The sequence below is a fragment of the Solanum pennellii genome, chromosome 7, assembly GCF_001406875.1.
Source record: "Solanum pennellii chromosome 7, SPENNV200".
Lineage (NCBI taxonomy): Eukaryota > Viridiplantae > Streptophyta > Magnoliopsida > Solanales > Solanaceae > Solanum > Solanum pennellii.
The window spans coordinates 73,772,639-73,800,625 of NC_028643.1; the positions used below are offsets into that span (position 1 = coordinate 73,772,639).

General features: G+C 31.8%; 3 protein-coding genes and 1 non-coding gene across 4 annotated transcripts; 2 read left to right on the plus strand and 2 right to left on the minus strand.

Annotated features, from left to right (window-relative positions):
* Positions 1 to 9,640: 9,640 nt before the first annotated feature.
* Positions 9,641 to 17,725, minus strand: LOC107024131 (uncharacterized protein MCAP_0715). Its single transcript, XM_015225030.2, has 4 exons — positions 17,416 to 17,725; positions 10,880 to 11,038; positions 10,308 to 10,526; positions 9,641 to 10,011 (listed from the first exon to the last, which is right to left on the minus strand). The coding sequence occupies exons 1-4, from the start codon at positions 17,572 to 17,574 to the stop codon at positions 9,670 to 9,672; spliced, it is 879 nt and encodes a 292-aa protein (XP_015080516.1). The 5' UTR covers positions 17,575 to 17,725; the 3' UTR covers positions 9,641 to 9,669.
* LOC114078082 lies at positions 12,348 to 14,972 on the plus strand. The gene is made up of 2 exons (XM_027918717.1): positions 12,348 to 13,365; positions 13,751 to 14,972. Exons 1-2 carry the CDS (start codon positions 12,417 to 12,419, stop codon positions 13,783 to 13,785), a joined length of 984 nt encoding a protein of 327 aa, XP_027774518.1. The 5' UTR covers positions 12,348 to 12,416; the 3' UTR covers positions 13,786 to 14,972.
* A 3,853-nt stretch (positions 17,726 to 21,578) lies between the features above and the next one.
* On the minus strand, positions 21,579 to 21,651 carry TRNAV-UAC. Its single transcript has one exon. It is a non-coding gene; the product is annotated as a tRNA-Val (tRNA).
* A 2,486-nt stretch (positions 21,652 to 24,137) lies between these two features.
* On the plus strand, positions 24,138 to 27,937 carry LOC107026270 (tetraspanin-19). The gene is made up of 6 exons (XM_015227178.2): positions 24,138 to 24,630; positions 25,502 to 25,601; positions 26,491 to 26,571; positions 26,669 to 26,773; positions 27,225 to 27,422; positions 27,534 to 27,937. Exons 1-6 carry the CDS (start codon positions 24,458 to 24,460, stop codon positions 27,543 to 27,545), a joined length of 669 nt encoding a protein of 222 aa, XP_015082664.1. The 5' UTR covers positions 24,138 to 24,457; the 3' UTR covers positions 27,546 to 27,937.
* The last annotated feature ends 50 nt before the right edge of the window (positions 27,938 to 27,987 follow it).

The window sequence follows — 27,987 nt, forward strand, 5'->3', positions numbered from 1 at the left end:
ATGAATTGACTCTCGATGCATGAATATTAACTAGTGATGCATGAATTGACTCTCGATGCATGAATATTAACTCTCGATGCATGAATATTAACTCTCGATGCATGAATTAACTAGTGATGCATGGATTTTCTGCGAGGTATGGAATCTTCTCGCGATGCATGGAATTTTCTGCGAGGTATGAAATCTTCTCGCGATGCATGAATTAACTTTTGATGCATGAATTAACTAGTGATGCATAAATTTTCTCTCGATGCATGATCTTCTGCGGGGCATGAATATCTTCCCGCAATGCATAAATTCCGCAAGGTATGAAATCTTCTTGCGATATGTAAACTTTCTGCGAGGTATGAAATCTTCTCGCAATGCATGAATTTTCTCTCAATGCATGATTTTATTCCATCTGTAACGAGGTGCATGACTCGATAATAGTCCAACTGTAACGAGGTGGATGGCTCGATAATAGTCCAACTGTAACGACGTGGATGGCTCGATAATATTCCAACTGTAACGAGGTGGATGCTCGATAATATTCCAACTGTAACGAGGTGGATGGCTCGATAATATTCCAACTGTAACGAGGTGGAAGCTCGAAAATAGTCCAACTTCAAATGAATTTTTGAGATCCTCTCAAAAATTCTGTCCCAGTTTCTATTATGAAGAGAAATGGAAATCTTACTGGGTATATGACCGAGCCCTTGTGGCGCCTACGTATCCCATTGAAGCAGGAATCAGGTCAAACGTAGTTCCCCTCTTGTGGATGATGAGTGCTGCAAAGAATCTGAAAAATTATCAGTAGAAAATGCACAATATGAACATGATGGAATATGCAAATGGTATCCTTTGCTATATTCAAAGCCTAAAACAAGACATATCACATTTTGGGGATGGACAATCCAATGAAGTAAAATAGGCGTCTCACACATATAAGATTAACTTAATGACACCTTTTATAATGAACAGCTCAAAAGACAATTTTTTTTTTTTTTTTCAAAAATAAAAAAATGTGAGGAGATAGTCAAATTTTCACCACGATTGGTACCAACAGTTAGGATTGTAGGTAAATCTCCCATTCTTTTTTTTTTTCCTTTTTTTTTTAAAGATTGAATTAAGGTAATTCCTACAGCTTCAAGTGGTACCTCAAATATACTTAAGGATTAACAAGATCCGTTCATCTTGTTTCAAACAGATTTTGAATTGTATCAATCCTCATGTTTCAAGTGCCCTCACGACAAAGGTTAGTCCTATTTCACACGCATTTGAAACATTTCATTATAGGACATTTTTCAAAGTGCACTCACACTCACAAGAATGTTCAATGTACACAACTGTGATACCATATGCTTGACCCTAATGTAAATCTCCACTAATGTGAGAACATTTGGAATGAGATCATGTAGGGCTTGTCATTGGCTTGTAACGTAGGCTTAGGGACGGGTAGGGTATTTATTTGAGATAAAAGTGACTTAATTCCTCCTTGAGTGTCACACAGAGTTTGTGCTCTTAATGATTGGTACGCCTTTGACGTCAGATCTTCTTCATTGTTCTCCCACCTTTCATCTTCTTTTGAATTTTCATTTTAAACGTTTTCCCCTTTTTTTTTCTTGAGCTTTTCTCTTCATCTCTTCTTTTTTTTTTTCTTCTTTTGAGTCCTTATCCGTTGGAGCTTTTCTTTTATTCACTTCTTTATTATAATAATTTTTCCTTTTTTTGTTGGAATATTTTCCTTCCCACCTTTCACTGATCCTGTAAAGGAATTTTTCGTCTTTCTTTAGTTCTTCCACTTTTTTTTCTCTTTTTCTCTAGAGTCTTTGCTTCCTTGATTTTGGGAGACTCAATATCTTTGCTTTTTGAAATTTCAAACATGGATCTACTCTTATGATTTGCACATTCTTGGTGCACTCAAGAAGGTTGGGCCAAGAGAGGATAGTGCTCGTAAGCACTCAAAAGGGTAGTGGTTAAGATGTGGTTGTCCAAATGAAGGTTTCAGGCTCAAAATGGGAAAACTAGGGATTAATGTAATTGGGTAGGTTTTGAAAGGCACAATCGGGTCAAAAAAGGCCTACAATCCTTTCTCAAACCAAACATTACTCATGATTTCGCCACGAAAAACATTCAGGTCAAGTTCTAGATCAACAGTGTAACACAATTGAACTTTGATCAAAATCTCACCACACAATGCACATGAAACATAAGGTTAGTTTTATTCTTATCTTGATTGCATGCAAGAGAATTTTCAAGCATCACAAAAGTACGTATAAGAGGTACCACGAGAATCTGTAGTTTACCGCAAAGTCAGTCTTTTCAATCATATCGAATATATTTACATGCTCTTAACCACATAGGTCCCAACCGAGCTGAAGACATGACTCTCACAGTATGTAATTTTATTTATTTTTTTATTTTTAGAATGATTACCGAACCCGAGAAAGGCTGCCTACGTATCTCATTAACATGAGAATCAGGTGTGCGTAGTTCACACAGATATAACTTTGAAAATATGCACAAACTATATATATAAAATCTTTTTTTTTTGGAGAAGATAATACCGAACCCAAGAAGGGTTGCCTAAGTATCTCACCGAAATGAGAATCAGGTACGCGTAGTTCGGCCAGATATGACTGGGAAAGTACGCACAAACAATTTTTATAAAATCTTTTTTTTTTTGAGAAGATTATACCGAACCCAAGAAGGGTTGCCTACGTATCTCACCGAAATGAGAATCAGGTACGCGTAGTTCGGCCAGATAAAGCATATAATAATTTAAAGATTTGGACAACTCAACGAAATCCCTAGGTCTAGCGCCACTAAAATTTGTAGTCATGATTTTTATTTTTTTTGCGCACCAATATGTTTTATAATCTCTTAATCGTCAATATTTACTATCTGTTGAATGTACCCTACGAATTTCTACAGTAATGATTTGTTGTACTCTTTTTGGATGTTTTCTTGGACCTTTGTCTCATTCCAATTTTCACGAGATCCAGACACTGTTATGACCATCCCCGACTGATGTCGGGGACGGTATCCCTACAAAAATATGAGAAATATGTGAGAGCAGGACCGTCATGCAAAATAATAATAAAAATAAATGGGTGCCACCTCATAGTCAAATACTCCCTTGATTTATCGTTTTGACTTGATATAATTGAGAAATGCAAGGACTCAAAAATTTCGTTAATCCTCTTGTCTCTTGCAACTTTGGACAAATAATGATTTCTGAATTCGAACATAAATCAATTTTTCGCTGTGAAGAAGAACGACTCAAAATGTAAGAGTGTTAGTTCCTGTACATAATAGATAATACAAAATATCACACAAATAATGAATAAAACACATGAATACTGTTTTAATTAAAGACAAACTGAAATATATCACATAGCATACAAACAATTATAGCGCGTCCTATACAAATATGTGATCCTTTTATGCCTAGGGTAGGCCTATCGATTTGAAGGATGTATACGTCATTTGAAATATTTCATTGCCCAAAAACTCAAATTTATACAAATTTTATGGATAAAACTTAATGGGAATACATAATAGGGGAAATGTATACAAAATAATCAGTCCCACACAGGGGTACAACCCTAAACTATGCCTCCACGAAAGATCCTTCTTCTTTCTTGGCTTTTTGTAATCTTCAGATGTCAACAACTTCGAATAGGCTAGTAGCTTGTGAAGCTCTTTCTTTAACTTATTTAAACTATAATCTAATCCTACCCTATGAGACAATGATTTTCTCAAACAACGTATACATCCTTCAAATTACACACAATTATGGTCGTCCTTTTAGGCTAGAAGCCATTATGGACTCAAGGTGGTCTTTCTAATGGACTCAACACGCCTTGGGTGTTGAGTCATCTTAGGCTGATGCTTAAATTCGGATTTGGTTTTGCTCTATCCTAGGGTGACTAGAATTGGTATAGAAGTGACGGTTACCCGAGTCGGACAGACAACGGGGTGAAGCTAATAAACGACGTTGTATGACCGCAAGCCAACTATTCGTTTATTACTTCCAAAGATTAGACTTATGTGTTTTTCTGAAAGAAGCCGTGGTAAGCCACGTAACTTCCTTTGTCCTAATGCAAACTAATTGTCATTTGACGGAAATTATGTCATGATATGCAATAAAAAAATATACACAATAAAATAAATAATGAATAAATACAATAAACAAATAATAAGCAAAATATAAAAATACAAGGTATAACATAACAATAGAACAAAAATTTCCTCAATTTGAAAAAAAAAATTAATTTCATATTGGTTAAAACATCTAAACTCCCCAGCAGAGTCGCCATTCTGTTTACATCTCTACTCTGTTGAAATAGGGCGAAACGTCGCGGCAACTCGAAAATGAATAATTGATTCAATTTTAACTAAGTTTTAAAAATAAACGAGTTTTAAAAAAGAGTCGCCACCTAATTTTAGGAAAACTAGGAAACCAATTGTTAATTACGAAACCAAATTGATTCTAGGTAAGGGGTTCAAGTTATTCCGAAGGGAAGGGGTTAGGCACCCTTCGGAATCCACAATTGTGGTTCCCGACTGAATTCATTTTTTTTTCAAATTGAGGAAGAATATAAAATAATGTACAAATATAATAAACATGCAATATACACAATAAAATAAAATAATAATCGGCCTAAGGTTTGCCTAACGTCAATATTTACAAAATAACGAAATGAAATATAATTTGAGCTTTTCGAATGGCTTCAAGGAGAAGCACCTCCGGGTACCTGTAAACACTTAGTAAAAGAGTTAGTACCAAATTAATATAAATAAACATGAATAACTTAAAAATAAAAATACGATTTATTAACATGGGAGGCCTTGGAAATCGTTTCTTCATCGGCCATTTTCAACAATTTTAACAAAACAATTTATATGAACTTAAACTAAATATTTCCGTCTTTTAATATTGGGGAGGCCTCTAAATCCGACGGATAGATTTTTCATTGGCCATTTCAACAACTAAAATATGTAAACTTAAATTAGAATTCCGTCTTTTTAAAATGGGGAGGCCTCCAAAACCAACGGAGAGTTTTCTCATTGGCCCTTTTCAACATATAAAATATATAAACTAAACATCAACAAAACATAACAAACTTATCACAAGAGAATATGGAAAACAACAACCAAACTAAAATAACATAATTAGAAATGGAAACAACAATAACGAAATATATAAAAATTAAAAATAACATTAAAATAGAATAATAACAAAACCCTGAAAAGTTAAGATAGCAAATAGTTGACTAACAATTTTAAAATAATAGTAATAATAAATAAATAAACATCGAATCGTAAAATAATGCTAATATTTAAACTACAATAAACACAAATATTAATTGACTTTTAAAACTACATTAAACTAAAAAACAAAACAAGCTACATATAATAAACAGAAAACATAAAAGAGCTGGAAATTAAATAAAACAAGGCTAAGAAAAAAAATTTACCTGGTTCTGGACAGCGAACCGGAACTCCGAGTTTGAAAGAGACGACTCCACCTCCTCAACTCGAAAAACCACAAAAACATTTTAAAATTTTTGAACTATGGGAACCAAGAATTCTCAAAATTTTATGAGCATTCTTTTGTTTTCCCCTCCAAATCCTCTTTTAAGATATTGAATGAAGTGGGTTTATATAGAAACCCAAAAATCCTCAAAAAGGATAAAATACCGATGTGGGACTATTGCAAAATTGAAAATTGTTTGAGTGACAATGTGGGAAAGGCAATTTATTTTTTTTTGTATTTGACTCTAAATGTATGAATTTTAAAATCATCGGACCAAAATTTGCTATTAAATAAATAAAGCTCAAAAATCACGAATTTTTAAAATGTTAGGCCAAAATTGGGTGTCAACAAATGTTATAAACATTTTATATATTAATATTAGATTTGGATAATTTAGATCAAAGTCTTCAAATATTTCAGTTAGGAAATAGGTTTTGAGAAAAAGAAAAAAAATGGAAGGGCTACGTAGGGCTGGGCAGTCGTTTTTCTACTAGAAACTTGAAAGTACAATTGTTAAACCTCATAATATGACCTGTTTGGTAGGAAATTAAAATAGTCTATGGATTAAATTTTAATTTAAAAATATTGTTTGATTACTCTATTTAATATAATTCATAAATTAGTTATATCTCATACACGATTTTATCTAATCTCTAGAAAAGGAAGGATAACTAATTCAAGGTTTAACAGTCCTTGGATAAGATCCTTAGATTACTAAATTATTCTCAAATTCTTTTTCTTAAATTTCTTATGTAATTTAATGTTTTTTTAATATTAAAATTTTATAAATATTTTTTTAAATTCTCCAAATTCGTTCCATATAATTTAACGATTTAAAAACTATTTTTTTCCCTTTTCATGTTTGAATTGCTATATTGCGTTCATTTTTTAAAATATTTTTTAATGTTGTCGATTGACCACATGAAGTATTTCTTTTTTTTAAAAAAAATAAGTTTTATCTATTTGAATAATTTAAATAGTCTTAAAACTATATTAAATTTAATGTATATTTGACCAATAAAAGATTAGAAATGTATTGTATTATTAAGGATAGTGGCTTATCACCCCCTCAAAAATTAATAATAATTTCTTTTTATATTTTAGCATTTAAATAATCGACTAGTTAAATAAAATGAAAAACCCAAGAGTATAATAGGAAAGAAATTTTTCTAAAGTCTTAAATCAATCATAAAATTAGATGGAAACAATGAACCAAACACTTGATAAAATCAATCTCTGCATTACTAAACCCTACATTACTAATTTTTATATTATACATTCATACGTTAATAATCCCTGTGTTATGCATTTTACACCAAACGACCCGTTCGAGTTTAAATTTATACTCCCTCTTTTTTTCCGCAATCTTTAATATTGTGCAAAAGATAAAATAAAATAATAAAATTCACTACAATCTTAACCGGCAAGTCCCACTGTTTTACTAGACAAAACTTAAATTATTGTGCCTATGTTTTCATCTTCCGAAGGCATTAGAATTAAATAATTTAAAGAACAAAAGACACAAATTTTAATAAACTAGACCTAAATTATTAGGTCTGTGTTTTTATCAATGTAATTCTTTTATATAGGAGTCATGATTATCGAATTTTCATCGTACATGAGATAAAATTATCTCAATCACTAAAATAAAAATAATAAAATAAATAATTTAATAAATACCTAATTACCCCAACTAAATATAAAATAAACTAATACACATGATAAATTTCATAGCAAATGACCACAGGAATAAATCAATTAATACCAAGGTAGCACTTCCAATAGCACAAATTCAAACAATTACAAACCCTACCAAAAAAAATAATACAAAAGAGAAATGTTTACAATTCAACACCCAAATTAGCTACAAATCACAAAATATAGTAACCAACTCTATCCCAATACCCAAACCCAAATTCCAAAACCCCTCAAAAATCACAAAATTATAAGGAAAAAAAAAAAACAAAGAACAAATCTTTTTCATCTAAATTTTCAAAAAAAAAATAAATATAAAAATCAACTCCTCATGTGTCTGACCTTGTGCCAACCCTTCTTGCAAGATTCTCCAACAATTTTCACTCCCTTTTTGAAAAATGTCTTCAACTCTTTTGCTCTTTCCTTAACTTGTTTCTCAAATCCACCCATTTTTTCACTATCAAAGTCTTTTTGAAAGAGAGGATGAAAAAAAAAATCAAAATTTTCAAGAATATATGTTAACTTGTAGTGGTCTCAAAGAAAAATGTGAAAGCTAAGGTTTATATAAAATAAAAGATAAAAAAAAAAAAATTAGACTTAGTGGAATCCAACGCATCAAATAGATATACACGTTGCGCTGTTCCAGAGGGACCTGGATTCTTCTTATTATTCGGAACGTCCATATTTATTTGTCTACCATATTAAAATTATTATTCAATAATATTTATACAATTTAAAAAATTAAAAGATAATTCATCAATTTAGGTTTATAAATATATTTTTTTAACTATTAAATTTAATAAGTAACATAATAATTATTTTTTAAAATATGTGTCAAATCAATAGCGAACTATTAAACAAAAGGGGTAGTTAATGAATAACAGCTCTAATTATTAAATTGCACGTTTAAACACTTTGAGTTATCTCCATAAACACTATTTTTATAATATATTTGTATAAATATCCGATGCAAATAAATATTTAACGACGACAACTTGTCAATGTTGTTACTTGGCATATTTGAATAGGTTTAGCGGAAATTGTGGTCATTGAGCGCTGTGTGGACCACCTACGAATAAAATTTGAACAAAAAGTCTTTAGACAGAGAAAAGCTTTTTCATGACAGCATAAAACCAACGACTAGCAAGACATGTTGTTTACATTTGAACCAGCTAAACATGAATGTCTGTCAATTTCTGTACAACTTGCACATATTTATGAGAAAATGAGATTTCTTTTTCTTTTTACATAATAATAATCGTTAAATTCTAATAAGTGATATTAGAAATAAAATTATGAATTTAATTTCAAAGAGCAATATGTCTCGTATGAGCTAAGTTTTGGAGGAGGGATTGTTGGGTAATGTCAACATCAGCCTATGGTAAGGCTCATGAGGGGGTAGGATGGTCTCTATTATCGAATTACATGACACTTGCATAATAAACTCTAAGGTGGTTCATGATTATGATTAAAAAAATTAAACTGAATCGTAATACGAACTAGACGGTTTTAAATAAATTGTATTTGGTTGGGTTTGGTTTGATTTTTTATTATACTAAAAACAATCAAATTGAATCGATAAATTAGATGTATAAATTTTATAACTATTTATATATTATCTATAAATAAAATATAACTATTTTGTTAAATTTTAATTAACTTAAGTTTTTAACTTTACAAATTTTTCAAGCCCAACTATAACAATCTTAAGTCAAGTCCATCCAAATCATTTTAGTCTTTACCTACCGTACTTTACATAAAATAATCAGATTTTTTCTTAATTGAAACATTTTATTCGTGTAATGATAATTTTAGTATTGCTTAATTGTTTAATAGGACCGATAATACTGTTTTTGGATTCTTCATGTACTTTGTGTTATTCGACGTAAGTCCTCAAAAAATAGCTATTACTTTCAAACCGAATAAAAGAGAAAAATTGAATCAAACCGACGGTTATTTTTTTCGTTTAGTTTGATTTGATTTTAGAAATTTAAAAACCCGACTAGATTAATTTGGTTTAATTTTAATCAATAATCGATCCAAACCGAATCAAGTACACCCCTAATGAACTCAGTTAAGAAATGAAATTTAAGTCTTTTTTATCAATTATATTTTTAAATTTAATGATAAACGTTTGATCCTAATGCGTATTTTTGGACTTTCTTTTTTCTTTAAAAGTAATGTTAGCAACGGGTGGGAAGTGGGCCTTCTGCTTCTACTCCATTGACAGCTTCAACGCATTAAAAGTGAAGACAAAAAGATTTTGAACTTTTAAAGAGTAATGATTCCTTTTGAATCAAATCTCACCTGGCAAATGCTCAATAACAACTATACTTCCCTTTAACATAATCATATTTCCATGTTCTCCCAAGTCTATACAGAATTTTGAGATAATGAATGCACTATTATACGAAAAAATAATACTTCAAGAAGAGAAATTCATTATCAACAACTCATGATGTATATGTTATTAGTAAGGTTAAAGCATTGTATAATGAATGAATTACAATACAAGACTTTAAGTTTCCACTCCAGCAATAAGAGCATCCAAGGATTAAACCTATGATGAATAATTGTATGAAATTTTCAGCAGAAAAGTGAGCTGCACTAAAAACTACTGAGCTAACAATCACTGCTTCTTGCCATTTCATTGTGGAGGAAAGCGCGGTTAAGAAGACACCTCTGTAGACGATTTCTTCTAGAAAAGGGGTGATGATACAGTAGACTAGAATGCATGATGTTGTCGATATTGGACCACTCGAGAGAATTTCCTTCAAGATTGGATTGTTAACTTCCTGCAATGTTCATGAAATAATATTCACTTTCTCACACCATACAGCGAGACTACGATGAAGATAGACGAGAAAATGCATCTGTAAATGCACATTTACTTTATCTCCCACGATATTTCTAGATTGAACAAGTTTAAAATGCAAATAACTCGATCAATAACATACACACTCAAAATCTACCAACTTGTCTGGTGCTTTAGTTTTGCATACTTCTAAGCTAAAACATATGTTTCAGCTACAAAAACATTTCAACAATCAAATTGATATTGCAGCTGAAAAAGGAAATGGAAACAGCTTACCTTAGTACCAACCAACGTGTCAGCGATAATTGATGTTATGAAAACTAAAACAACCAAGAACACAAAGCCAAGAGCTGACGCAAGTAACCAGTTCCTTTCTCTGGTTGATTGCTTCTCTTGAAAGAAATCACGAAGCTTGTATTGGGGATTACCCGTACATCTTAAAAGAAGCAGAACCACAATAAGCTCTAACATCTGAAGTACAACTAAGCATGATGCCTGTGGTGAAAAACAAGCAACAGTACCATCAAATTGATTAAAATCACAAGTTAACGGACTATTTTCTAGTTGAGAATTTAGACGTTTCAAATGCTACTACCATAGTGCGATATGTTTCCCTTCTGAGTTCCACAGATTTGGTTCGATGGAATTAATTTATAATAGTCAGAACTTCTGTGCCCAACAAGGAAATGAAAGACGCGTGATTTTTTTACTTTGAGCCAGTCACAAGAAGCAACACAGAACATGAGAAATTATGTGTATATCTCTTTAACTATATCACAATTCATAAAAACTAGCTCACAGCAGTAGAATAATAACAGTTTATAACGTTATATAGAAATCTTACTCACCTCGGTTTGTGGATCAAGAACTGAACGATGCAGTATGCTGGTAACAGCAGACAAGCCACCAAAACTTAAAGGAACATGCACACTGAATAGGTAGAAAGCCATGCTGCTCCACAAACTTCCCCTATCACAAGGAGTATCTGATTTAAGGACCGAGAATCCCTATTAAGTTGAAAAATGTACACTTATATTTCTGAATGAAAATATTGCACAAATTTTGGAATAGAAAACTGAGTACAAGCTCTGCTTTATCACCAACATTTCATGACTATCCATTTCCATGTTGATTAATCAGTGGAACTAGTTTGATCTTATAAATACAAGTAACTATTTTCAAGAAAGTTCGACTGGGTTTTGAACCACTCTACCCCACACGTTGGTGCTTCATTTTTCAACTTGATTCAATTTATTAGTTACACAACAGAATCTATTAGTACACTGAATGACTGAAAAGCTCACAACATCCTATGTCCACATCATGGAGTACTGAGGATCGATCAATCTGCTTAACATATTTCCTGCAGGTTAAGTCTCTCGAACAATTGATATGGATGGTTACTGGATTATTTTGCTCATGCCTCGATTAACCACCTGGCAGACTATCCAGCCAACAAGCATAGGGCTTCCAGGGTGATCCCGTCCACCAAAGAGAGAAAATGGATTGATATCAAGTGTTGTAACTAGGATTAACATCTGAGACCTCTTTTCTCCCGTGCCTCAATCACTAGCCCATTCCTTTTGGCTTAAGACTTTAGCTACCTCATCTTCTCATATCATTGCTGCTCATTCCCTTTAGGACGAAGTGTTTGGTACAAATTCTTCATAGTAAGTTAGAACCCCACAAGTAGCCCGCTTTCATGTAGGCATAGAGTCTGGTCCAGCCCTTTACTCAACAATGACTAACAATAACTATTGAAGATAATAGATAGTGTTATAAGTAGTTAGTTAACTAATTAAGCGTAATTAGTTCTTATTTTCTGTTATTAATATTGTTAGGTTCAGTTAAGAGTTAGTTAGAAAGTTTGTTACTATTTCTTCTTCTTGTATAAGTAGCATCTCTCCCACATCGTGTGAGAACCAATTTTTCATTTCTCAATATCAAAATTTCCCAAAGCTCTCTCAATCTTTACATGGTATCAGAGCTGTGAATCAATAATTTTTTGATTCAATCTAATAGTTCGATTCTGATTTTTTGAAGTCAAGCAGAAACAGAGCTTCAGTAGCTTGTAATGGTGATCGAAAGTGCAACGCCAGTGGTTCAATCGTCTGCATCAGTTCGTGCAGCAGAAACGCTTGAGATGATAGAATCAAAGAGAAATCATCCTCTTCATCTTCATCCTTCGGATACTCCTGGATCTGTATTGACTACAGTTCAACTTACTGGTTCAGAAAACTACTCTTTGTGGAGTAGATCGATGATTATAAACCTCCGAGCTAAGAGTAAGCTTGGTTTTGTACTTGGAACCTGCAGAAAGAGTGATTATACACCTGAGTTGGAAGAACAGTGGGAAAATGCAATGCATTTGTCTTAGCATGGATTATGAATACAGTTTCGAAAGAGTTGTTAAGTGGAATTGTATATGCTTCAGATGCTGCGATGGTGTGGGAGGATCTGAAGGAACGATTTGATAAGGTGGATGGTTCTAGAGTGTACCAACTTCACAGGGACATATGTACAATTCATCAAGGTAACCTAACTGTTTCAGCTTATTTTACCAAGTTAAGGTTGCTTTGGGATGAATTTGATGCACTTGTTCCACCTCCTTCATGTAATTGTGATAGATCTAGAATATATGTGGATCATATGCATTATCTGCGATTGTTTGCATTTCTAATGGGGTTAAGTGAGATCTATGGCCCTGCACGAAGCCAGATATTAATGATGAATCCTTTGCCAACTGTTGGCAAAGCATATGCCATGATAGTTTCAGATGAAAATCAAAGAATCACTTCTGGCTTGCGAAATGGAGGAGATGTAATTGAGGCCACAACATTATATGCAAACAGAAGTGGTTATGGTTATAGAAACACAGATCGTGGTGATGGAGACAAAGGTGAATATAATAGAAGTGGTTATGGTTATAGAAACACAGGTCGTGGTGATGGAGATAAAGGTTACAACAGTAAGAAGAAGGTAAATTGGAACCTATTTTGTGAACACTGCAAGTTGCATGGACACACTAAAAATATTTGTTATAAGTTGGTAGGATATCCTGAAGATTGGAAGTTCAAAAAGAAATCAGATACTGGAATGACTGTAAACAAAGGAAAAGGCATAGCAAATAATGTACAAGTTGATAGAAATGGTGAGGAAGATGTGTTTGGAGTAGTCAATGAAGGAGATAAAAATGAACAAGGATCACATGATCTCAATTCTGTTCGAACAAATTTACAAGCACTGGCAATGAAATCGACATACACTCCTGACCAATATCGAAAGATAATGAAGCTATTGAATGAAGAAAAGCAGGCTGAGGTCAACATGGCAGGTATTTCCAATGATTTTGATTCTTTACTAGAATGTGATAGAAGAAGAAGTTGTGATGATGCTATGAATGCAAGTAATGAACATAATATGTTTAGCAAGAAAGGTCATTGGATAGTGGATTCAGGAGCTACATGTCACATGACATCTAAATCTGAAAATTTAGATAAGATTAGCAGAAACAACAAGAACACAGGAGAAAGGTTTATCTGCCTAATGGTCAAACTACATTAGTTACACAATCAGGAGCATGCATGATATCAACTAATGAAGAACTTGAAAATGTTCTAGTTGTCCCTGAACTTAAACATGATCTATTATCAGTGTCCCAATTAACAAGACAGTTAAAGTGTTCTGTCCAATTCTTTCCTAAATTCTGCATATTTCAGGACCTCTTCAATGGAGAGGTGAAGGGGATTGGTAAAGAAAATGATGGGTTGTATTACTTTCCTAGAAATCTGTCAGAAGAAAAGGCAGTTGCTGCAAATGTTGATGACAGAAGCTCCATGAACAAGGCAAATTCACAGTTTATGATATGGCATTACAGAATGGGACATCCTTCATATAGAGTCTTAAAGCAATTGTATCAAAGTGTTCCTGTAGGAGTATGTGATGATTGTCCTATATGTCCATTAGCCAAACAGACCAGGCTTTCATTTCCTATGAGCAACTCTAGAACTAATGATGTTTTTGATCTCATTCATCTTGATGTATGGGGACCATATAGACATACTACTCATAATGGTTTTAGATTTTTTTTGACTGTTGTGGATGATAATTCAAGGGTGACTTGGTTGTTCTTACTGAGACATAAAAGTGATGTTCTTGCTACCTTGAAGTCCTTTTTTGTGTTAGTTAAAAATCAGTTTAATAAGCAAATCAAAAGAGTAAGATCAGACAATGGTACAGAGTTCTTTAACAATGAATGTAAAACATTGTTTACTTCTTTGGGAATTGTTCATGAAAGTAGTTGTCCACACACTCCACAACAAAATGGAGTGGTGGAAAGGAAGCATAGACACATTCTTGGAGTGGCAAGGGCTCTTAGATTTCAAGGGTCCATTCCTATTAAATTTTGGGGTGAATGTGTGTTAGCTGCTGTATATTTGATCAACAGAATGCCCACAAGTGTATTACAGGGAAGGTCACCATATGAAGTCTTTCACAAGACTAAACCACAATTAGATCATCTAAGAACAATTGGATGCTTATGTTATGCAACTAAATCTGTTAAGGAAGATAAGTTTTCTTCCAGAGTTGATCAATGTGTTATGATGGGGTACTCTCTAACTCAAAAGGGATATATGCTATACAACCTGGCTCTAAGAAAGTTTATTGTGAACAGAGATGTTGTGTTCAAAGAACACATATTTCCATTCAGTCAGCTGAAGGATGAGCATGTGAGAGTGTTCATTGAGCAGCCATTTTGTGATTATGACATTGCTGAAGTTCATACACCATTAGATGTTGAGACTTTAGATGAACATGCTGAACAAACACTTGTTCCTACTGAGCATGTTTCTGAGGACATTACTGAAGAGCATGGTGATAACAATGTGGTTGATGTGCCTGGTCCTGTGCCCAGAGTTTCTTCAAGAATGTCTCATCCACCTGTGTGGATGAAAGATTATGTTACTCATCTGACTAATTCAGTTCATCCTCATTCTTTAGCCAACTATATGTCATATAGTCATTTGTCTGGATCTTATCAGACATATTTGAATACAATGTCTGCAGAAGTTGAGCCCAAAACATATGAAGAAGCTATTCAGGATCAAAGATGGGTAGAAGCCATGAAACAAGAAATTGTTGCATTAGAAGATAATGGTACATGGAAGGTTTTGACTTTGCCTTCAGGGAAACATGCCATAGGCTGTAAATGGGTGTTTAAAATAAAATACAAAGCCACTGGAGAGATTGACAGGTTCAAAGCTAGGCTTGTAGCTAAAGGATACAGTAAAACTGAGGGAGTTGATTATCAGGAGACATTTTCACCAGTTGTGAAAATGGTTACTGTTAGAACTATTATTGCAATTGCAGCTGCTGAAAATTGGCAAATATTTCAAATGGATGTTTTCAATGCATTTTTACAAGGTGATTTGGATGAAGAAGTATATATGGAACTTCCTAAAGGTTTCATAAGTCGGGGGGAGCATAAAGTTTGTAAACTAAAAAAGTCATTATATGGTCTCAAGCAAGCATCTAGGCAATGGAATGTTAAGCTCACTGATGCATTGTTGAATTCTGGATACATACAAAGTCATTTGGATTACTCCTTGTTTACAAAGAGGAAGAAGTCAGCACTAGTAATTGTGTTGGTTTATGTGGATGATTTGTTGATTACTGGAAATGATCATGCACTGATACAGGAGACAAAGCAGGTTCTGCATCTTCATTTTAAAATAAAGGATTTGGGAGAATTGAGGTACTTCTTGGGAATAGAATTCTGCAGATCAGAACAAGGCATAGTGATGAATCAAAGGAAATATGCATTAGAGTTAATTTCAGAAACAGGATTGTCAGGAGCTAGACCATCTTTAACACCTTTGGAGACAAATATGAAGCTTACAAGTGCTGATTATATGCAAGATGTCCATGATGAACTATTTACTGATATAAACAAATATCAAAGGTTGATTGGCAAACTACTGTACCTTACTAACACAAGGCCTGATATTGCTTTCTCAGTTCAGTGTTTAAGCCAATTCATGCAGAAACCAACACTTTCTCACTGGAATGCAGCATTGAAGGTGGTTAAATATGTTAAAACAGCACCAGGTCTGGGGATACTCATGAGTTCTGATAAACAAGCACAGCTCACTGGTTTTTGTGATGCAGACTGGGCTGCCTGTCCAAACACCAGAAGATCAGTGACTGGCTATCTCTTGAAGTATGGGAAATCTTTAATAGCATGGAAGTCTAAGAAACAAAATACAGTTTCTAGAAGTTCTGCAGAAGCAGAATATAGAAGCTTAGCAACATTAACAGCTGAAGTTGTTTGGGTGAATAACTTGTTCAAGGAATTGGGAATGAATGTGCATGAACCAACTATCATACATTGTGACAACAAAGCTGCTATGCAAATAGCAGCAAATCCAGTTTTTCATGAACGTACAAAACATATTGAGATTGATTGTCATTTTATCCGTGAAAGGTTGCAACAAGGATTGATCAAGACAAGCTACATCAATACTAAAGAGCAGCAAGCAGATTTGTTAACAAAGGCCTTGGGAAGATCTCAACATGACTTCTTACTGGCCAAGCTAGGTGTATTAAATGTTTTCAATACATCTAGCTTGAGGGGGACTATTGAAGATAATAGATAGTGTTATAAGTAGTTAGTTAACTAATTAAGTGTAATTAGTTCTTATTTTCTGTTATTAATATTGTTAGGTTCAGTTAAGAGTTAGTTAGAAAGTTTGTTATATTTCTTCTTCTTGTATAAGTAGCATCTCTCCCACATCGTGTGAGAACCAATTTTTCATTTCTCAATATCAAAATTTCCCAAAGCTCTCTCAATCTTTACAATAACATGTCAAACTGTTCAAGTTTTGGGCAGCTACATTAAACTTGCCAATAAAGGTAGAATGGTCTTAAAACAAGTTCCTCTCCAAACTAACTAGTAACCACCTTTTTCATCTCCTCGTTGAGGCAGATTTAGCTGTTTTCGGTGGATTCAACTGAACCTATTGCTTTCGGCTTAGACCATATAAACACGTGCAAAAAGAACGTATATCTTTTTTAAGAAAAAAAAAATAACACCACTCTGAAACCAGACTCTAAATCCTCGATTCGCCTCTACTCCACTAGTTTTCACTACTATTTCATCTAAGATTTCAAATTCAACACCCTACACACCAATTTAGCTTTAAAATTAGTCAAGTTAACTCTCATAATCAAAAAATGCCACATAAATTGGACCGCAGAGTGCAGAGTATTATACTGAAATTCAGAACATACTACCAAAAAAATAAACGTTCTCTGCTTATACCAATCATTCATTTCAATCAATTTTCTTTTGCACCATGCCAAAATACAGGGGAAAGGGGAGTACCTCGGGGACAATTTGTGTGTCCTTATTTTTTATGCAATTGCATTTGGGATAAGGTGTTGATCGGAAGAACTTGGAAGGGTAGAAATGATTGTGAAAATGTTGAGTAAATTTCAGGGATGAAAGACAAATTGCAGGTCCACGGAGAAGTAACCCATTCATATTTCGCTTAATTTGACTTCCGGCAACACTTTGAGCTCAGTGTGAGGGTAGAGATTTGCGGTGTTTGGATTAGGGCCGGAGAATGAGTGTCAAATGCTTGTCGTTGTCGGGTAGCCCACCAAATTCATCTTCATATTTGAACAAAACTATGCAATATCCCAATAATACCACAGAAAACTAGTTTTTAACTCAAAAAATAAAAAATTAAATTGAAATGATGTTAACTCAAAAAAATATTTAAAGTATCCAGAGGTCTACTTTTGGTTTTTGAGTTGTTTTAAGTTATTTTTACTTTATCAAATATTTTTTAATTTATTTAAAATTAATGTACTTAGTCGTGCTTCACGCGGTTATGAAAAAGATTAAAATAAAATTACATATTAATATCAATAATTATTTTAATAAAAAGATTTTTTTGTTAATCACATAATTTTATAGAAGAGAAACTATGAAAATATTTAGATTAAATATAAAATTTATTAAGAAATCAATATACGTGAACTTCGAAAAGTTAAATATTAAAAATAAATTTTATAGAGAAAAAGGGAAGGTAATAAGAATTGGGTAATATTAGAACTACTTAAATGTAAACTTGTGATATTTTTTTCTTTTTTATTTGAGATTTTTATTTATGTAAACTTGAAATCTAATCGTTCTTTTATACTTATTTGTAATTTTATAAATTATATTCTTAGTATAATTTTTTGGCAATGTATAACTCGGATTGCTATTAATAGTTAGTATTCGTGACTATATAGTTAGCCAACACTATTATAAATCATTATCCACAATTACTATTACTTGTCCTGGTCATGACCCAATCATCACATGTTTTAATTATTTTTATTGTACAATATTAGATTAATTTAATATTTGTATTAATAACTTTTTAATAATTAAATTTTAAATAAGAAAAGTTTAAAAATCTTAGTTAGTTAAATTTCATACTTATTATTATTATTATTATTATCATTATACTTAGGTTTAGATATCCAATTATTTTTGGGACAACTTATATTGAGAAAAAATGTAAAATTTAAAAATTACATAAAAGAGAACAAAAGAGAAAATTAACTACGAAAAAAAGATTCAAGAAAATGACACATACACAATTCCTATTTCTTTTAGTTTTGTTTGACTTAAACACAAAATATTAAAAAATATATTTCACATTTTAAATAAATATTACATTTAACATAATAAATTCCTAAGAATAAAAAGTCACAATAATTAAGAGGATTAATTTTATGACTTTGAACTTTTATAACATAATAAGAGTAATATTTGTACATTATTACACTAATAAAGAACATTAATTGTAGAAAATGAAAAACAAACAAATTAGAGTTATTGAGACAAATATTTTATTATAAGCAAATAGAAAGGTAGGAAACCAACTAAATTTTTAAAATTATAAATTAATCGTAATTTTGAAATAACTTTAGAACTCCGGAAAAATAACAAATATGAAAATATAAAGACTTATTAATAAACAACTTGAAATATTCTAAGAAAAACAGCAAAAATGAAAATTTTAAAAATTGTAATTTTACATATTAATAAATAATATTGATAAAACCATGTGTATTTTAAAAACAATAAATTAACTTTACATTCTTATGTTCTATCATTTTTGTTAATAAAAATTGTTTCACCGGATTATGAAAGTATATGTACATATTTCTTTAATTAGCATATCGACTTCTACTTCTATGTTTTAATATATTATAAGCCACAAACACAATAAACTAATATTATCAATAAAAAAGTGAGAGATGGATTTACCTATACAAATAATTATTTTTGAAGAGTGTTATCATTATATATAGTTAAATTATCTAAGAATCATATAGAGGTCTAAGGAAATAAATTAGGTGTTTTTTAAAAAAAAAAACTCAGGATTTCTATCTTCATGAACATAAACAAATAATATTAAATGTATGATTCAACAAAGAAAGAGTTGTAATTATATTAGACATATCAAATTATTTTTCCTTGTAAACTCAAATTATGCAAGAATGTCTAACCATTTTCATTATAGATATATCTTCTATAATCGGTAAATTTTATTAAATAAGTTAAAAAATTATCTACCAAAAGAAGAAAAAGATAAAAAAATAAGGAGAAAATTACATTTAAACACATATAATCATTTTTGACAAAACATAAATCATTCAAAAGGAAATAATATAATAGAAACATTACTTCTTAAGGACCTAAAAAGAATAAAGAATAATCACTATATAGCTCAAAATCCATTAATCTCCTTCTCTGAATATTTTCATTTCATACTATACAAGAGTCAAGAAAAATAATAACAAATAAATTATTAGTCCTAAAATGAATCTCAAAGTTAACAAAATAAAATATTATATCTCATAAAGAATAAGGGAAAATTACATTTAATCATAAATTCTCCTACATAATCATTTTGGACAAATAATCAATATATATAACTCAAAATCCACTAATCTTCATGCCTGATGTTATCATTTCATCCTATATACAAGAGTCAAGAAAAATAATAACAAATAAATTATTAGTCCTAAAATGAATCTCAAAGTTAACAAAATAAAATATTATATCTCATAAAGAATAAGGGAAAATTACATTTAATCATAAATTCTCCTACATAATCATTTTGGACAAATAATCAATATATATAACTCAAAATCCACTAATCTTCATTGCTTGATGTTATCATTTCATCCTATATACAAGAGTCAAGAAAAATAATAACAAATAAATTATTAGTCCTAAAATGAATCTCAAAGTTAACAAAATAAAATATTATATCTCATAAAGAATAAGGGAAAATTACATTTAATCATAAAATCTCCTACATAATCATTTTGGACAAATAATCAATATATATAACTCAAAATCCACTAATCTTCATCGCTTGATGTTATCATTTCATCTTATATACAAGAGTCAAGAAAAATAATAACAAATACATTATTAGTCATAAAATAAATCTGAAAGATAATAAAACAAAATAATTTATCTAGAAGAAATAAAAATATGATGACATATTAGCCTTACTTGCTAATTAAAAGTAATATATGAAATAATATTTGAAAAAATAATGCACCTCAAAGCTTGCAAATATTGTAACATTTCTTCCACTAATTCTCTACCCAAAGATGACTACAAAATAACACACAATTTTAATGTGATTTTATAGTGTTAATGTAACCTTTCACATTAAATAATTAGAAGTTATGAATATGAAAGGTTTAAGAGGTTATGAATATGGAAGGTTTGAGGGTTATGAATATTATTAATACTAATTTAAGAATATAATTTATATAGTTAAAGAGGCATAAGTTTATAAGAAAAAAATAAGAAAAAATGTCAAGTAAAAGAAGAAAAATAAGAAAAAATGAATACAGGTCATAGAGAGCTGCCACATCACCTCCTCTATGATCCTCATTTATATACATATATAGATTTTTTTTTTTTGGATTGTAAGTATTTTTTTATTTTGTTAAACATTCACAAGTCAAAAACTGACCTAAAAATAAATTTCATCAACTTTTAAGTTAATTTAAATATCCTTTTGGAGTGACGAGATACATGCGTTTATATCACAAACGTGTTATTATATTCAATTTTATAAAAATCTATTAATGCACATTTTAAAATGAGAAAGCATAAACATCATATGAAATCAAGTTGAGTCTTTTTAGATACGGAGTCGAAGAAAAAAACAACACTATGAAGGTCCAACAGAAAATTGTTCACTTGTTATTATCGAGTTTAGGCATGATGAGTTGAAATTGCAATAAAACCTTCAATAGAAAAATGTTAACTTGTAATTATCGAGTTAGGCATGATAAGTTGAAATTGCAAAAAACCTTCAATAGAAAAATGTTACTTTTTATCATCAAGTTACGCATGATGAGTTGAAATTGCAATAAAACCTTCAATAAAAAAAAGTATCAACTTGCTATTATCGAGTTAGGCATGACGAGTGAAATTGCAATAATAAAAAAACATAATGTTGCTGCCCAGGATCGAACTGGGGACCTTTAGTGTGTAAGACTAACGTGATAACCACTACACCACAGCAACTTCTTGTTAGATGCAATCATTTTATGAATTCAGAATGTAAGTTCAAGAAAAAAAAAGAGCAGAAAAATGTTCCTTGACGGAATTTTATGAACCAAAGAGAAACTTCATCATTAACAAACTATGACCATTCCATTACGTTGCTTTTCCTGCAAAAAATATTTTGGATTTTTAATTTGCTAGCGAGACTTAATGGTAAGTTTTATGAAGTGATTTTTAGATTAATTATATTGTATAAGACAGAGTGTTGGTAAGTTAAGAACTCACACGTTTAGAAGATGAAAGTAACAGAAATAAGGATGCACAGATGAATGTGTTGATATACCAAGTAAGATAAGACAAGGAACAAAGATATACATATAGAGAGCAGGGTGGAGTGGCTTACCACCTACGCGGACAAGATACGAGAAGTGAGAGTGAAATAATTTGGGCATATATAGAAAAGGCACGAGAGTCCGTTGGAAGTGTTAGGTCTAAGAAGAGGTAGAGAAACAAATTTTGGAAGATGTGATTAGCTAAGACACGATTTATCTTTAACTCGTCAATACACAACTTTAGATATTAAAGAATTAGGGTAGAAGGTGAATTAGTAGGTAACCAAATGGTTTCTCCTTTCTTCACGGGAGAACATGATTTTAGTTTAGAGTAACTTCTATATTCCCTCTTCTCCGTATGAGTATCATTATTAGAAGAGATAAGTATCAAATACACTTTTAAACTTGACGCAAATTATTAGTTTCATCCTTGAACTATTAACAGTATTATTTACTTGACTAACTGAAGCTAAATACACTCCTGATCTTGCAATATCAGTGAAATACAACCCTAAATTCTCGTCAAGTTTAGAAGTGTGTTCTACACTTCTCTCAATTTTTATTAAAAACTTCATGCTCGTACAAAAGTTTAAGACCACTTGTCATGTCATGTGGCATATCGAAAATGCATGGGAGTGTATCTAAGTTTAGTTAGTCAAATAGAGGTGTTTTTAAGGTTATCAACACTTAGAAACTGAAACTGATAGTATATTTCATTTTTATCTTTTAATTTTATTACTATTGTTGTTCTTTTATTTTTTACTATTGTGTTTAGTAGTATTTTGGTTGCCAATAATTTTAGTTTCTTTAGCATTTTAATCATAATTTGTAACTTTTTTTTAACTGTCAAATATGTTTTGAAAAAGACCTTTCTTGAAGTATTTGAAAAAAAATATATGTATTTTAAACGGACAAGGGCCTAAAATACCCTTAAAGTATTGAAAATGGTACAAAATTACCCTTCATCCACCTATTGGCTCCAAAATGCCCTTTTCATCTACCTATTGGCTCCAAAATACCCTTGTCATCCACCTTTGGGTTCAAAATTGACCATTTTTTAATTTTTTTTATAATTAAACTCTTTAAATATTTTTTTAAATACTGGGCGTTCAACTATTAATTATAATTTTAATTTATTAATATAATTTATAAATCAATCCACTACCCACTCATTACTAACTAAACCTCACTCAATTAATAATACAATTATAATATCAAAATCGTCATAAACACTACTAAACGATGAAATTATAGATTTTTGAAAATGACATTCAAAATTATTCGAGTCCGAATCGAAGCCCCAATTAAATTTAGGTTGAACCGCTTATTTAGGAGGACACTTTCTTTCAAAATTGAATTAGAAATTTATGATTAAAGGTAAAGAAATAATACATCCCGAATTAATTCATGCACTTTTTTTAAATATAATTTTATAAATATTTATGATTTATTTTAAAACCTTTAATATATTATTTTGAAAAAAAGTTACCTATGAAGTAACATCACATAATTGAGACGTAAGAATAATTAAGATGAACATAGTCATACTTTTAAGTTTATCGGTGATTTTTATGTAGCCACTTGAATGTATGATAATTTACTTATATATTTTTTAAAAACACTCATTTGGCAGTAGCTTGCATTAATAATGTGACGGGTTCATTAATTTAGAGGGATTTAATTAGTGATAGGTGGGTAGTAGATTGATTTATAAATTACACTAATAAGTTAAATTATAACAAATAGTTGAACGCCACGTATTTTAAAAAATATTTAAATAGTTTAAATATAAAACCGTTAAATAAGTGGTCAATTTTGAACCAAAATGTGGATGACAAGGGTATTTTGGACCCAATAGGTGGGTGGGAAGGGCGTTTTGGAGCCAATAGGTGAATGAAGGGTAATTTTGTACCATTTTCAATACTTTGAGGGTATTTTAGGCCCTTTTCCGTATTTTAAATACATTTTATATTGTACAAATTATCTATTAAAAAAATCTCAAAAAAGGTTATTTAAATACAATACTACAACTAGGATCTCATCACCTTTCCTAATCAATGATCGATACAACTTTGAAATGAAAGGATCCATCTCATACAATTATTCAACCATATTATATATTATTTAAAATATATCAAAAGACTGACCACACCATTAAAAAAACAATTTATAAATTAATTTACTCAATCATACAATTAAGCTAATTGAAATTGAATAAGTATTTTCCATTTTTTCTTCTACAATCGCCAACTGTCACAGCTAATTGCGTCTAATACGGTAACGACGTCAGCTCAATCGGTAATCGGCGACAAATTCAATCACTAAATTCTTTCAAATTTCTCCGACTCCGTCGTCGTCTCCGATTCCAACAACCCTAATCCCCTTAAGAACAAAATAAATTAGGATTAATTAAGGGTTAGGGTTTTCAGGAATTAAATTCAGTTGAATTGTTAATTCCGATCGATTTTTCGTTGAAAAAAGGGGGAAAGCAAAATATGACGAGGATGGCGAGGAGTTGTATGCAGTCATTGTTGAAATTAGTGAATTCGGTTATTGGAATGGTAGGAATTGCGATGATTTTGTATGCTCTTTGGATGTTTAGGGTTTGGCATAAGCAAATGGGTCCTTATCCTCCTCCTTTCTTTGGACCTGATGTCCCTGCACCATGGTAAAATGTTGTTTCACTTTCTTACAGTATGTACCTGAGCTTTAGCATATAAATGGGTCCGAAAATTTTGATGAAAGTTAGTCACTTTACGTGATAGTGGGACAATCTTTGTTGCTTTAACAAAAGCTAGGACTTATTTTTTAAAAAATTGGGTATTGGAGTTCTTTTTGCTTCTTTACTTTGCTCTAACTTTTGATTTGTGTGTATTTTCTGCTTATTGGATGCTGTGGGATACAAAGGGGTGGGGATGTTAATTTGCTTTTGCTTTATTGAAGTTCATTTCCGGGAGTCATGTTCAATTAACTGTACCCCAGCTATCTGAGTCCTCTGTATCCCAGTACTCAATAGGATCCATTACGGTGAGACCTTATAGAGCAGACTTGGGGTCACACACCTCGCACTATGGCACGAACTACACGATTCTAATAAGAGCTTGCATCGTCCCACTAGTATAGGTACCAATAACAGGCCACACCATTGGTTATACTTGCACTATCTTTAGAAGGATCTAGGACCAACTGTGATTTGAATCATTTTATTACCTTAAAACGAATAGATATGAGGATATCGATATCATGCATCATGAATGAAATGCTTGATGGAAGTAGTTATAATAAGAAATTGACTGCGTATGGAAGTAGATGTAGAAACCACCCAGACCTTCTCTTTTTAGTTTTGTTCAGTAAAAAATAGGATGGTGTTTCTTTATTTGATAGTAGAATTTCACACACTCATACAAATGTGTTGAGAATGATAATTGTCAAGATTTTGATATTCTTATGATTCATAAAATGTCAGATGTTTGCTCTATTTTTTTGAAATTTGGATATTCGTATTGTAAATTTAGTGACACAACTTTGGTCCAATGTAGGTTCATTTACGCAACACTTGGTCTTGGAATAACTTTGTCTATAGTCACTTGCTCGGGTCACATTGCTGCAGAAACTGCTAATGGCTGTTGCTTATATATTGTATCCTTTCAATTATTTAACTTTAAATTGATTTATGCTGAATGATATTCGTCTTTTCAGCTGCCTTTAGTTTGTTGTTTTCTTTGTAGAGGGTTGTGGGAGTCAGGGTGGAGATGAGTCCGTTTTGAGAATGTTGCCTACAAGCTTCATCCTACTCTGTAGTAATCAGCTAGTAGTTGAGCAGACCAATGGATGCTTTTTACCGTCTTCACCTTCTAGAGGGAAATTCTGTTGATTCTATATCTAGATTGGACTGCAGAACTTCTGCTCTACTAATGAGAATAAACGATACTCTTGTTTACTGCTTCTGTCAATGCTACTTGCATTTGACTTAAGTTCTGTTTATTGGTATAATTTTCAATATAAGAACAATTATTACTTTCTTTGTGATTACTGTTTCTATTTCGTTTTGTGGTTTGATGTAATCTCTACACCTGTGATTGAGTACAGGACAAAGGAGAGGGACTCTTTTGCAATTGACCATGTGCGAGAAATTAGAATTAAACATCATTTTTCATGCTATGCTCTTTCACCAAGCAAGCTTTCTTCTTCGCTTTCTTGATTTGATGCTTAACTGTCCTTGTTCCCGTGTCATTATTTGATATTAGTCCTTTTGCTCTGCGGAAGCTTGAGAACTTGGACCTGCTTCTAAGACTTTTATATGGGAGACTGGAATGGTTTCTAATTCGAAACTATTAGGATTAAGATGAATGCCCTTATTCAACTTGGCAGTGGTAAATCAGAAGTGGTCTTTTTTCTTTAAGATTCTTCAGTTAAGTTACTTAATATGTACGTCTCTGGGTTTTGTGCGAGGCTATTTAAATTAAAATCCTGCAGCATTAAGTGGCTATTCCATTAACACTGTGATGTCTCTCCTTAAGTGGTATAGTACATGGTTTTTGTCTTCCTACTTCTCATGATCGAAGCAGCTGTGACGGTAGATGTATTCCTTAACAGAAACTGGCAAGAGGTACTGCAAATAAACACACACCACATGTTTTGATCTTAGATAATAAGCTTTTAATAAACTTTTGGATATTGATTTGTATTTGATTTGACCTGATCAGGACTTTCCCGAGGACACGACGGGGAATTTCGATGAGCTCAAACACTTTGTAAAAGATAACTTTGACATCTGTAAATGGATTGGCTTGTCAGTAGTGACTGTGCAGGTCTGTCTCTTTCCTTCTTTTTATTTGGCAATATAAATACTCAAATTAACTTCTTTATATGATTTATCATTAGTACACGGCGCTGTCTGAAATGAGTGAGATAAACCTGTTCCAAGTGATTATTACACTTAACGAGTTGTTCTTTTAACTCATTCTCAATCACTCCAGTCTTCTGCCTTCTATACTGTAACTTATATTTTAAGGCTGTTGATTATAAGGGAGGTTAGTTGATGCTTTTCAGCCATTTCCATGTATTTGTCTGATAATAATATTGTGGGTTCATGTGGCTGGAATTTGTTACTAGACCAGAATGTGTATCTGTTGCATTTTCTTTGTTATAGGTTTTAGTACTACAGTGGTGGTTGTCAAATCACAGGTTGAAGTCCTTTCAGGTTTCCCCCGCTCATATTCTTGCTTGTTTGACCATTTGCCTATATCTTTCCATGTGCAGGGGCTAACCATATTATTCGCAATGATCCTCAAAGCTCTAGGACCACATCAGGAAAGGTGTTATTATGAGAGCGATGATGATTATATTCCCGACAGAGTCCCACTGTTGAAGAGTTATGTTCCTTCATCTTCTTATGTTGTCGGTGACCCTATGTATGGACCTAAGAATGATGCTTGGAATATCAGAATTAACAGCAAGGTAGGCATTCTCTGCAGATCCATAGGAAAGAACTCATTTATGTGCTCTTTTCGATAGACATTTGGGTTGATGATATATGATTTTACTGGTTTGTATTTAATAAATATGCAGGTAGCCAGATGAGCTCCAAGTTCAGTTAATCAATCAGCAAGAACCAAATTTGCGATACAATCGTTCGCATTGTGAAGAATGTGTTTTAAAGTTGAAGGTGGAATTAACCATTGGTAGAATTCGTATAAACATATGCAGTGCTTGTATATTCCCGATTCCATATACTCTTTACACTTGTTGGACAATGTGAAAATTTAGCTGTCAAGTGTCGAAAAATGCCTAGTTTAATCGCTTTATGTTTATATTATTATATGGTAATGTAATAGTAGAATCATGAAGTTTACTAAGTACAAAAAAGAAGAAGAAATCTCATCGTTGAATTCTTTTGCTGTATTTACTTATTTGTTTGCCCCTATTGTTGAGTAACAAAATCAATCAATACTTGTGTTATATTATAAGTAAAAGTGGAGACAATTTAGATCTTCTCAAGTACTTCTTATCGTTGGTGTTTCCT